Here is a 13,138-nt window from a genome sequence, read left to right on the forward strand (position 1 = left end):
GGCCTTGACCGCTCCCGGGGAGGGGCCAGCCACAACTTCTCTGGGCAACCTGTGCCAGTGTCTCATCACACCCATAGTGAAGAACTTCTTCCTAACGTCTAATCTAAATCTACCCTGCTGCAGTTTAAAACCATTTCTCCTTGTCCTGGCACCACATGCCCTTATAAAAAGTCCCTCCCCAGCTTTCCTGTAGGCCCCCTTAGGGTACCAGGAGGCTGCTTTAAGGTCTCCCCAGAGCCTTCTCTTCTCCAGACTGAACAGTCCCATCTCTCTCAGTGTGTCCTGTAGGAAGCTCTGTACTAGTTAACTTTCTCCTTTCTCTCTTAAAGACATCCACTCCTGTTTTGTATGTAGACTCTTGGCGTAAATGTATACTCTGCAAACTGTAAAATTGTACATAGTGGTGAACTAAAGCATTTTAAAATGTTTCAGATTGCTAAGTAATTGATAACGTGGTTTAGGCTGAATCTGGTTTTAGGAGCAGTGTATCTGCTTAGTCCAATCACAGTAACTTTTTAAGAATAGAAGTTGCTGACTTGATATTTTTTCTCGAGTTTTAAGTTGATACATCTTTTTTGCTACTTCTCCCTGTCCTTTATGTCCCTCTTGTAATACATACTTTGTTATTCTTTCTAACAGATTTGTCATCTGTATAACAGATTTTGTATTACAGAATGTCTTTTTTATACTTTCAAAACTGCTTTCATGCATTTTGCATTATTGTACTATTCTTTATAAAGATTCTTGATATTTTAGGAGAAAGTTTAGTTTTCAATACTACAACAAGATTAAAAGTTTTTATAAGAATTGTAATTACTTTCACTGCAAAGTACCAAAATTGCTCCTAATAATAACAGTGTGCTTGTTCTTTATGCCTTCTAATAAAATGCAAATCGGCTCATAAATTTCTTTTGAAGTAAGTCATTTATGTTGTTGCATTTTCTTGAAGTTCCCATTGCCTGTTTCTCTAATTACGGAACTCTTTTCTTCTGTCTTAAGTCTGTCCTTTCTGTGGATGAAATGGTAAGTATGCTGATTGCCCTTTTTTGTGTTTAAGCAGTGCTTTTGTTTCGTGCAACAACTTATATGTGTGTTCGCCTCAGAAACTGGCAAAACAGATCTGACTTGTTCCTTCTTGTCAGTTGACAAGATGCTGTGTAAATAATTTTCCTTGCATTTTAGTGTGGGTTTTTTTTCTAGTTTTGGTGCGTTCTCCCCTAAGTCTGTGTTCTGTTATTGTTACAGCTAATGTGGGGTGATCATAAAATCATACAGTAGTTTTGGTTGGAAGGGACCTTTAAAGGTCATCTAGTCCAACTCCTCTGCAGTGAGCAGGAACATCTTTAACTAGATCAGATTGCTCAGAGCCCCATCCAGTCTGACTTTGAATGTTTCCAGGAACAGACCATCCACCACCTCTTCGGGCAACCTGCTCTGGTGTTTCGCCACCCTCACTGTAAAAAAAAAGTCTTCCTTATATAGTCTAACTCTACCCTCATTTAATTTAAAACCATTACCACTTTTCCTACCACAACAGGCCCTGCTAAAAAGATTGTGGCTATCTTTCTTACAGGCCTCCTTTAAGTATTGAAAGGCCATGATAAGGTCTCCCTGCATCCTTCTCTTCTCCAGGCTGAACAACCCCAACACTCTCAGCCTTTCTTCATAGGAGAGCTCTTCCAGTCCTCTGATTATTTTTTGTGGCCCTCTTCTGGACCCTTCAACAGGTCCATGTCTTTCTTGTGCTGAGGACTCCAGAGCTGGACACAGTGCTGCAGGTGGAGTCTCACAAGAGCGAAGTAGAGAATCACACTCCTTTTAATATATCCGAGGGTATGGTGGGCATTCTGAGCTGCACATGCACGTTGCCAGCTCGTGTCCAGTTTTTCATCTGGCAGTACCTCCAAGTCTGTCTCTGCAGGGCTGCTCTCAATCTCTTCACCGCCCAGCCTATATTGATACCAGGGACTGCAGGACCCAGGAACAGAACCTTGCACTTGCTCTTGTTGAACCTCATGAGGTTCACTCAGGCCAACTTCTCCGGCTTGTCCAGGTCCCTCTGGATAGCATCCCGTCCCTCAGGCCTGTCGATTGTAGCACTCGGCTTGGTGGTGTCTATAAACTCACCGAGGGTGCTCTTGATCCCACTATGTCATTGATCATAGAATCATAGAATGGCCTAAGTGGAAGGGACCTTAGAGATCATTTTAATCCAGCCTCCCTGCCGCCAGGGACACCACCTGTCGACTAGATCAGGCAACACATGGGGACCGAATGGGAATTGAACCTGTGACCTTAGCGTTGTTAACGCCACACTCAACTATCTGAGCTAACTAGCCCCCTGATGAAGATGTAAACAGCACTGGACCCAGTCCACGCCCCTGAGGGACACCACTTGTCAATGATCTCCGTCTGGACATCAAGCCTGTCAACAGCACTACCCTCTGGATGTGACCAGCCAGCCACTTCCTCATCCACCAAACAGTCCACCCATCAAATCCATAGCTCTGCAGTTTAGAGGAAAGGATGTTGTGGGTGACTGCGTCAGAGGCCTTGCAGAAATCCAGACAGATATGTCCCTTGCTCTTCCCTTGTCCACTGTGATTTCTGGCAGCCTGACATTCTGAAAGATTGTTCTGGCAGTATGTCAAAAAATGTTAAGGAGTCACATGATTTCTAAAACATAAACACTGTACACATCTATCAATGTACTATTAAGTATTCTATGCATTGTACTGAAAAAACATGAGCCTGATGACTTTTCCTTGTTTTCCCATTTCTCAGTTCTTTTTATGAGAATGATCTAATATGAATTACTGGCTTGTGTAACAGCCGGAAGCATATAAATTCAGTAATACATAGATGAGGAGAAAAAGTGAAGCAAAGTTAAATTTTACTTTTCAGTCTTTCACAGTGATAGATTTTAAATCTTTTGAAACAGCTTTTCCACTCTTGTTCTGTAATATGCCTCATTATAATTACTAAGTATTTGCCCTTTGAAAAGCCTTGGGATAGCTGATAACTGAGTTTTGATCTTAACCTTTGCAGTTGCATTTTTGATTTAGGAAAATTTTTTTATAGTACCAACAGAAAATACAGGTTTTCTCTATTTTTAATTTTTTTTTGTCTGTGCAATACTATGAACACTAGAAGGCATGAAACTTTCTCAATTTTTGAACATTTTTTGATACTTTTGTCACATCTTTTGACAGTTGTTCAACACGAGGCATGTTCCTCCAGTACATCTTAAGAGATTCTGTATTGCAGATGTGGGGATCGATTGGAGACAGTGCAGAGAGGAATAGCTTCCAGGTGTAATTTTCCACCTCAGTCACAGAACAATACCAATAGTAACATAGATATAGGAGGAGAGCAATTCTATGGGATTGCATTGTTCATCATATTTTAGGTATAATATTTAAAATGCATGACTAAAAGTGATTCCACGTATAAATGTAACATTTGACTTTCTGTTTAAAGTATTTAAATAACAAACCTAATTCAGAGAAAATTGATGGAAAATTTCAGTCTTGATGAGAATTTTTAAGATGACTGCTTCATATAAATAAAGTGTACTGTATGAAATTTGCTAGTGTGTTCACATATCTTGAATCACTTCAGCAATTCAGTTTTGTGAGGGAGATTGGAATTCTTCTCCCAAGTTATACATCAGATGCATCAAAGAACTCCTGTATCTCTACAGCTTCTTTCCTCAACAGAAAGCAGGACTGGTACGTTCTAAGATAATACGAATTTTTGGTTTATGACTTTTTATTCAGTAAATGAAGCATAAAAATACCCAGTGAGGAAAAAGCAGCAGAGGCTTGGGCGTGAAAAATATACCTTCATATGTCTCTCTCCAACTCTAGTCTTTGTCTTTTTGTATTTGTGGAAGAAAATGTTCTAAAAGCGAGTGTGTATGCAAACAAGGGGCACATCTAGAACACCTTGATGCACTCTTGGCAGTATGTACATAGGTAACTGAAGGAACACTGTACCGCTCTAGGGACTCTGCAGCTACTGCAGAACAGGGTGTTATGTCTGAACTGGGACCCTTCTTACAGCTAAAGTGCGTGGCAGAGACAACACAGTGTGGTCGTGCTCTTGAATTCTTGTATTTGCCCTTTGGCTGCTGGCAGTAGGTGTGAGTTAAAATAGCCCACGAGCATCATAGTAATACAGAAAATTGGTATAATTTTCAAAACTCCTATTCTTGATATGTAGATTAGTCAAAGTTGTTGACTTAGGTGTGATTTCTGAAAGAAATTTGTTGAAGAGTCATCTCACAAGACAAGCCTCAACCCAAAGGCTGGGGACCAGAAGTGATACATTTTCTAACGTATGTATGGAGTCAAACTATCAAATTCAGAGTTGACTTCCTGGCAAATACCTCTAAATGCTTACATATATCTATTGTGGAAATACCTCTTTGGAATGGTCAACCTTCCATAATTTCTCAAATGCAGTAGTATCAGCCATATTTCATGGTTTTATATCCAGACTTGGAATAGCAAATAAGCATATTCACAATTTGGTAGCAGATTTGTCTTGCCAGTTCTGTAAAATTTTATTTCCCTCCCATTGCTTCTTTAGTAGCACTTCCTGTTTCTATTTGTTTAACAGAGTAATTGGTACAAGTACAAAGAACAGGTTTTTTAGGTACTCTAAATGTCTTCAAAAATGCGTTATGGTGAACTTAGTCTTTATTGCTATTGCAGTTGACAGCCACTTTTAAAAGGAAAGTGTAACAGATCCTGTGTCTTTCCTATTTTGCTGGTTTGTGGTGGGTTTTTTTCCCCACTTTGTAAGAGGCATATAAACCAAAATACAAAACTTACAAGTAATAAAACATGCTCTTAGTAGATTGTGTAGAATAGCAATCTAAACATACTAATTCCTTTCACTGCAGTGCTCTTGGTGTTAGAAGAGGTAATGAACTAGGCATTTTCTGTATGTTTAGAGTGGAGCACTGTGGGAGTAATTTATATTTCCATAATTCGCTTTTCATGTGTGTGTGAGGGGGAGAGGGTAGATGATTTGCTTAAAGTGTAGTTTTAGTGTGTTGCGTTCTTCTTGTTGTTTTCTTCTAACAAAGCTATTTTGCACTAATTTGTCTTCCAAGTTTGTCAGGATGTGCTTCTTCATGTATAGAATCTTTGGCTTTATTTTTGTGGTCTTCAGACTCTAATTTGGAAATGTCCCTGGCTGGACGTTTCTTAGTTGTTTGCATTAAAATAATTGTCATTTTAAGACATACAGACTTAAAGAACATTTCCTTGATGTCATATTAAAAAAAAAATCATTCAAATAGTTAAAGAACATTGTCAAATTGAAATGTTTAGTGGGTTTGTAGTTACTTTTTTGTTTTAAGAAGACTTCTCTCTCTTTGTATGAAACTCCTGTTTGAACATAGGGAAAAGTAGGGATGATATTCAGGCTGTCTAAATTTTGCCATATTTGTGTGATAGAGAGCAGCACCTATGCTAATTTTCATCCATGGACTCTGAACCAGTGTATGCATTTTGTAACCTGGATAAAAATCACGTCAGGAGCACAAAGTTGAATGCAAGGCTTCATCTTCCCCAAGGGGGAGTATGCAAACCACTAGCTGCAGTGCCAGAGACTCCGCTTTCTTTTTTTTTAATTTTTTTCCTGCATGCATGTCTTGTACATAAATAGGAGAGTAATTTCAGATTTTGTGTGCAGTAAGTGCTCTTTCGTTATTTTTGATAAAAGCTTCTCAACATTTTTTTCCCTTTTTTTATTATAAAGGAGAGAGAACTTGAAGCTAACAAGAAGGAAAAAGTGAAAGAAGCTCAGCTGGAAGCTGAGGTGAAGTTGCTGAGGAAGGAAAATGAAGCACTTCGTAGACACATAGCTGTGCTTCAGGCTGAGGTTTATGGAGCAAGATTGGCAGCCAAGTATTTAGATAAGGAACTAGCTGGAAGGTATGTGAAGTCAATACATGTCCCTTAGCAAGAGATGGCTTTTGTTGTTGTTTTCTTCCTTTGCATCCCCAGAGGCAGGCCCAGAGTTAAGACTAAGTAGGAAAAGTCTCACATTTGCAGTGAAATGAACAAAAGGAAGAAACAAAACTCCCCACACGTCTTGCACTAGTTGCTGCCTGTCTCTGTGCTGTAGCTAGATAAAGTGTGTGAGTTGTACGATGTGTTGATTTTTCAGCTCTAATACAACATGTTGTTTTACTCTCTTTGCCATTATGTAGGGTCCAGCAGATTCAGTTACTGGGCCGAGATATGAAAGGGCCCGCTCATGACAAGCTCTGGAATCAGCTTGAAGCAGAAATACACCTTCACCGTCACAAAACCGTTATTAGAGCTTGTCGAGGTCGAAATGATATAAAACGACCAATGCAAGTACCACCAGGACATGTAAGTTGAAAAGATGACCCATTCCTCTATAATTTCCAGCTTTTCCAGATACGAGTTATTTCTTCATTTTATGTAATCGTTTGCACTGCAGTATTGTGTCCTTTCGAATGGCACTTCTAACCACATCATTCTTTTGTACGCTGACGGACAGTTCCTTGCTGAATAACATGTCCCCATAAATGACCATGGAAGATAATACAATTCCTTTGACTTTCCTAACAACGCTCAGTCCTTTTGAAAACTGAGGCTGTGCTATGTGTGCCGATAAGTATGAATTTAGTAGCATAATTTTGTTACCTAGATTTCAAAATGTGGAACTAACTTATTTACAAAAGGCAAGAAGAATAGCACTCTAAAATAATAGTTAGAATTTTTTTTTTCCTCCAGAAGTTATTTTTTAAAAAGTAAAACCTTTAAAAGACATTTCACTTTGGGTAGCCTTGGTAGAACTTGCCCAGCTTGGCACATGACTCTTAATCACCCCAGTTCAGTGCATTTTCACGAATTCAAACATTTTCAGGAAGGTGATTTACTTTAATCTATTCTAAATAAGCTCTCTGGTCAGATGGATCTTACTGCTTGTATTCCTCATTGCATATCAAATATTGGTGGCCATATATATGTATGTATGATTTTACGAGTCTGCATAATGGCAACAGCGACTTAACACAAGCTCTTAACACAAATTAGGCTCTCTTTTAGTTTTGAGTTGGATGGCTTTTGGTATGGTTTGTTTTTATTATAATAAAAATAAAATTGAGCGAACAACTTCTTCCTTGGGACTGTATTACATCACTTGATGAGTTTTAAATTGCAGTTTATGTCAAGTAACTTTTCAGCAGTGATCAGCGTTCCTTCATGTAGTCGCTTTTTATTTTTAATATGTGGCTGATTTCCTTCTTCTGAGGTTAAGTTCTGTGCTGTGCATCACTCAGCACTGAAATAATTGAAATAATTATTCTCAACAGGAGTGCATCATGAGGAATCTCTTCTGGTTTTGTACTCTGTCTGTAAAAGGGCACTGTATGTTTATCCTGCCTGGAGCTAGTCTAAACTCTATTGCAGATATACTGCCTGTGTATAATTTAAAAAAACCGAAGTGCAGGGATGCCTCACTTCTTGCGTCACACACGTTATATTAATGCCATGTTTGTTTTTTATCAAACTAGGATCCTGATGCCTTAAAGAAAAGTCAAGGTGTTGGTCCAATCAGAAAAGTTCTGCTAGTTAAAGAAGACCATGAAGGACTAGGAATTTCAATCACAGTAAATACTTGCATTTATTTTACATGACACAGATGAAGAAATATTAATTTGATTTTATACTTCGGTAAAATATGTGGATCAATGAATGTATCATTAGAACATACGAAAAAAAACCCCACAAATCCATAGCTATAATCACAGAACTTGGACTCATTTTGATAGATTATTAAATAGATATCTGTTATTCATATAAAACTTTATGATTTCAACTTGTGTTTAGGGTATAGGCACTTGAACAGATTAGGCAGTGGTTTTGATGTTGTCTCATCAGCTTGAGTATATGATTTTGTACTTCTATTATTATTGTGAATTGACTCTTTTGACTCTCTGAGTGTATATTTAAAACGTATCCATTCTTTTATGGGGAGAAGAATTAAGGGAAGCATCTCATGCATTCTTCTTAAGCATTCTCTTTGTCTGAAGCATGCTCTCTAATCTTCTACAATGAAAGTTGAAATACGCACTTTAAGAGCAACTACCAGAATGTTGTTTTTTATGCTAGTGGCTATCTCAGTTAATTAAAACCTACTTCTTTTTTAATAGGGTGGGAAGGAGCATGGTGTTCCAATACTGATCTCTGAAATCCATCCTGGACAGCCTGCTGATCGATGTGGAGGACTGCATGTCGGTGATGCTATTCTGGCAGTAAATGGAGTTAATCTAAGAGACGCCAAACATAAAGAAGCTGTAACTATTCTTTCCCAACAGGTCAGTTGGGAATATTGAATGTTATCCATGGGCACGTTTGTTCTACCTATTGGATTACCTGAATTTTAGTGTTTTCTGTGAAGCACAATGTTCTGCTAAGCTACAGTGATTTCTGAAGCTATATTTTCTTGCACTTAATCCTCTTACATCTTGCAATTTAAGGAGAAAAATGCATTTCTGGTTCAGTTAAACTCGTGTTGACTAAGATCCTTCAGTAAGGCTGATGGAAATCAGCTTGTTACGTTGCCCTGCAGAAATAATTATTTAATGATGTATATTATAGTCTTTTATGACTGGATGGCTCCAACCAAACAATGTTTCTCTTATGCCTTGTGATCTAGAATCTTCTTTCTGCCTTGCTTCCTGTTTTCAGACAGGCTGACTTGGTGATGTGGGCTTTAAACTGAAGGACTCGAGGTGGGGTCCAAAGTGCCAACACTCATACCATTGCAACCAACTAGGGAATAAGCCAAGCCAACCAGAGCAGTGACAAAATGCTCCTTAGCTGCCTTCCAAGATGAGAACCAGGAGACCAGCCGCCTCAAGTGTTTGTATAGAAATGCACACAACCTGGAGAATAAACGGGGAACTGGAACTCCACAGTCAGTCAAAAAAATTACCTTATGGAAATAAGTGAACCATGGTTGGACAACTCGTGTGGCCAGAGGATCACAATGGATGACTGTAGGCTGTTACATAAAGATAGGCAGGGAACAAGAGGTGGAGGAATTGTGCTCTATGTTAAGGAGAACTTTGAATGTATAGAAGTCACCTACAGCGATCGTGGAAGCCCCATTGGATGCCTCCAGGTCAAGATCTGAGGGGTCATCTCCAAGGGGGATCTTACAGTAGGCATCTGCTACCAACCTCCCAACTAAGACAGTAAGGCCAGTGAAGCAGTATTTGCATCACTTAAGCAAGTTTTGGATCAACAGATCCTGCTTCTTATGGTTAAGTGTAGCAGTCACAACTATTGTGGAATTTGGGATCCTGCTAAGCACACGGAAGGGTAGACAAAGGTCTTAGATTTTAGAAGAACAAACTTCAGCTCGCTCAGAGCTCAGCTGAGAGTGATTCTGTGAGAAGCTTCCATGGAGGACAAAGGAGCTAGTAAGTGCTGGGAGTTTTTCAAGAATGCTGTCCTGGAAACACAAAAGCAGTTCATCTCCTTTTTAAGGTGAGGGAACTAGGTGGAGCGGGAGACACCCTTGACTTAACTGTGAACTTCTGAGCCTGCTCAAAACCCAAAGAAAAGTGTACCAGAGACAGAAAAATGGATGAGTACGAGTTGAAAACTACAAGGGTATTGCTGAGGCATGCAGCGATGCAGTTAGAAAGAAGCTCAGCTCTAATTCAGATTGGGCAGAGGTGTCAAAAACTAAAAGAAAAGTTTCTTCAGGTACTTAAACAAGAAGGAATGAAAGGAAAACATTGTCGTACTGTTAAACAGGAGAGGCGAATTAGTCACCAACAACACTGAAAAGGCAGACATTCTCAAAATTTTCTTCACCTGTCTATACCAGCACTGTTGGGCCCCAGGCCTTGGGAACAAATATCCAGGTCAGCGTAAACACCGACCCACCATCAGTGACGGAAGAGATGGTGTCGAGCTATTACAGGAGCTCGATACCTATACATCAGTGAATCCAGATGTTTTTCACTCGAGGGTGTTCCGAGAGCTGGCTGACATCATTGCAAGGCTGTTCTCCCAAATCTTTGGGAAGTCATGGGAATTTGGGAATGTCCCAGAAGACTAGGAGAGAGCTAATGTCACCCACATCTACCAGAAGGGCTTAAAGGAGGACCCAGGAAATTCTAGATCCATAAAGTCTTAATTCAGACCCTAGAAGAATTATGGAATGGCTCCTCCTGGATAGCTATCACAAGTGAAATGAAACGTGATTGAGAAAAGCCAACATGGATTCACCAAGGGTAAATGGTACTTGACAAACCTGATGGCCTCCTGTGACAAAGTATCCTGCTCAGCTGATGTGGGGCAAGCAGCTGACATTGTGTATCTGGATTTTTTCCGAGACTTTCAGTATGGTTCCCCACAACGCGGATTTCTCCAGGACTTTTGACACAGTTCCCCACAGTCTCCTCCTAGAGAAATGGATGTGTTAGGGACTAGACAAGTGCTCTGTGCAGTGGGTGGGGAACTGGCTCAGAGGCCACACCCAGAGGCTGCTGGTCAAGAGCTCCAGTTCAAACTGGCAACCTGTTACAAATGTGGTCCCCCAGGGATTGTTTTGGGCCCTATGCTCTTCAATATGTTCCTAAGCGATCTGGATGAGGGGATTAAGTGTACTCTGATAAAGTTTGATGATACGAAACTGAGTGGGAAAGTGGACACTTGGGAAGAGGGAGCCACCCTGCAGGAGGACCTGGATAGATTGGAGGAGTTTGCAAAATTCAGCAAGGACAAGTGTAAGATCTTGAACCTGGGAACACCTAGTGCAGGAGTGCAGCACAGGATGGGATCTGCCTGGCTGGGGAGCAGCTCTGTGGAAAAGGGCCTGGTGGTCCTGGTGGACAACAAGCTTAGTATGAGTGAACAGTGTGCTGCTACAGTAAAGAAAGCCAATAGGATGCTGGGCTGCATCAACAAGGGCATTACCAGCAGAGGTAAAGAAGTCATTGTCCCACTCTACTCAGAGCTTGTCAGGCCGTACGTGGAATGCTGTGTTCAGTTTTGGTCTCTGCTGTACAGAAAAGATGCAGACAGGCTGGAGAGGGTCTAGAGAAAGGCCACAAAGATGATCAAGACTGTCAAGCTGCCATGTGAAGAAAGGCTGTGAGAGCTGAGTTTGTTCAGCCTTGAGAAAAGAAGACTTAGGGGACACCTTTTTACCATATTTCAGTATTTAAAAGGTGGTTACAAAGAAGATAGAGACTTGCTTTTTACAAGTAGTCGCATGGAAAAGATGAGGGGTAACAAGTATAATGTATTCCTGGGAAGATTCCTGTTAACAGCCATCTCCCCAGGGAAGCAACGGAGTTGCCAACATTGAATACTTTTAAGATTCAGCTGAACCGATTACTCGGCCATCTTATCTAAACCGTACTTTTCCCATCAAAGGTTGGACCAGATGATCCTCGAGGTCCCTTCTAACTTGATATTCTGTGATTCTGTGATTCAGATGGCTAATAGATGAACTTAATTTATCAGAAAACTTACTCATTAACAGTCACAGCTTGAAATATATTGGTACATAACTAAGAAATTCAGGTAGCTTTGGTAAATCTTAGCTATAGAGCTGCACTTCATTAGTGAGTAAGAATTTAATTCAGGTACATATCCAAAAGATTCTACATAACTGTAAATGTGTTTACAAAAGTAAAATGTATTCGTCTTAGTAACCTAGCTCAGCTCAGTAATGCTATTGCGTAGGCACTAAGTAAATTTGTAATTTTCATTGCATTTTAGAGAGGTGAGATTGAATTTGAAGTAGTGTATGTTGCTCCAGAAGTTGATTCGGATGATGAAAATGTAGAATATGAGGATGAGAGTGGACATCGTTATCGTTTATATCTGGATGAATTGGAAGAAGGTGCAAATTCAAGTTCTAATAGGAAGGATGTAAATGTGGATGTCAAACCCTCACAAGGTAAAACTTCTAAGATGTGTTGCATGCAATTTAATTCTGAAGTCTCAATATGCAGGCCAATTCTGGAAAACACTTTTTATTATTCATTGTAAAATTAATCTACTGTTAGTTGAATTAACCTACTAATAGGCTGTCAGCTCTTTTGATTAGTTCCTCACTTACTGGTCTGGTTTACTTAGATACAACTGAATTAATTTGTGAAGATTTGGGTTTTTTTTGTGATCGCCTTTTCCCAAAGGTTGAAATTCCTTAATTCCTTAATTCCTCTTAATATGCATAATATTGCTCTTCAGATACATTTTTTTAGATCAGAGAGGTATAGAAACAGTGCCTGTTTTCCCGTTGCACTGTGTTCCACTAAAAGCCTGTTAGCTCCTGTTTTAGTAGTCATTTCCACACACTTCCCAGTTTCTGAAAGGTTCACTGAGCTGTCCTTTCTGAGATTGCTGCTCATCCTTAAATAAAATTTCTTTTTAACTTTCAGTGTTTGATAAGAAGCCAAGTATTGATGGACATGAAAACGGAGACCTGGGGAATTCAGATGAAGCTCCCCTAGAAGACACTGCACCCAAATTAGCCCGTTCTGCTGAGTCTTTATCCTAAAAACAAATAAACAAAACAATAAACTGGACAGATCCCATCTTGGGGAACAATTGATAATCAATATTGACTGCTCCAAGTTGCATATACTAGTGTAGGTTGTAAAAGGATGATTAAATGTAAAACTGCATTACTCTTGCCTGGAAAAAAGGCGGTTACCTCAGGGCTTCATTGTGAGCAATTCTAAATGTGGAAAACTGTCTTTTGCGTGACACACATGGCATGTGAAATGAATTTTCTTTTAGTAATAAGCACCAAAGCATGGGATTTCTTAAAAGGATAACCTCAATACATTCAATTCTTAATCTCATTGATGACCCCAAGAAAGAATAAGATGTGGCCAGCTTTGTTTTGATGTTTTGATGCTTTGATGCTTTAGAGGGACAACTCATATTCAGTTTGCTGTGAAACAAACTTCAGCTCTAGAAGGATGTGGGGAGGATTGTACCATTTCATCTATGAGTTTTGTACATGGTATTTTTGAACTGTAACTTTTAAAAGAAAGGGATTTTTTTATTTTTATTTTTTCCTCCTCAGAATAGTAAAAACCAGAGCTTTTATTTGA

The 13,138-nt window shown here is 39.6% G+C and overlaps 1 protein-coding gene across 1 annotated transcript in view; it reads left to right on the forward strand.

The window, feature by feature from the left end:
- Window positions 1-12,879, forward strand: part of GOPC (golgi-associated PDZ and coiled-coil motif containing) — a 20,549-nt gene extending 7,670 nt beyond the window's left edge. The window contains exons 3-8 of the mRNA XM_009866606.1: window positions 5,773-5,948; window positions 6,227-6,392; window positions 7,562-7,657; window positions 8,201-8,365; window positions 11,793-11,973; window positions 12,458-12,879. Coding sequence (XP_009864908.1) covers window positions 5,773-5,948; window positions 6,227-6,392; window positions 7,562-7,657; window positions 8,201-8,365; window positions 11,793-11,973; window positions 12,458-12,576 — 903 coding nt within the window. The 3' untranslated portion in view covers window positions 12,577-12,879. The remainder of the gene's footprint in view (window positions 1-5,772; window positions 5,949-6,226; window positions 6,393-7,561; window positions 7,658-8,200; window positions 8,366-11,792; window positions 11,974-12,457) is intronic.
- Window positions 12,880-13,138: the final 259 nt, after the last annotated feature.

The sequence above is a fragment of the Apaloderma vittatum genome, unplaced genomic scaffold (assembly GCF_000703405.1).
Source record: "Apaloderma vittatum isolate BGI_N311 unplaced genomic scaffold, ASM70340v1 scaffold9823, whole genome shotgun sequence".
Taxonomy (NCBI): domain Eukaryota; kingdom Metazoa; phylum Chordata; class Aves; order Trogoniformes; family Trogonidae; genus Apaloderma; species Apaloderma vittatum.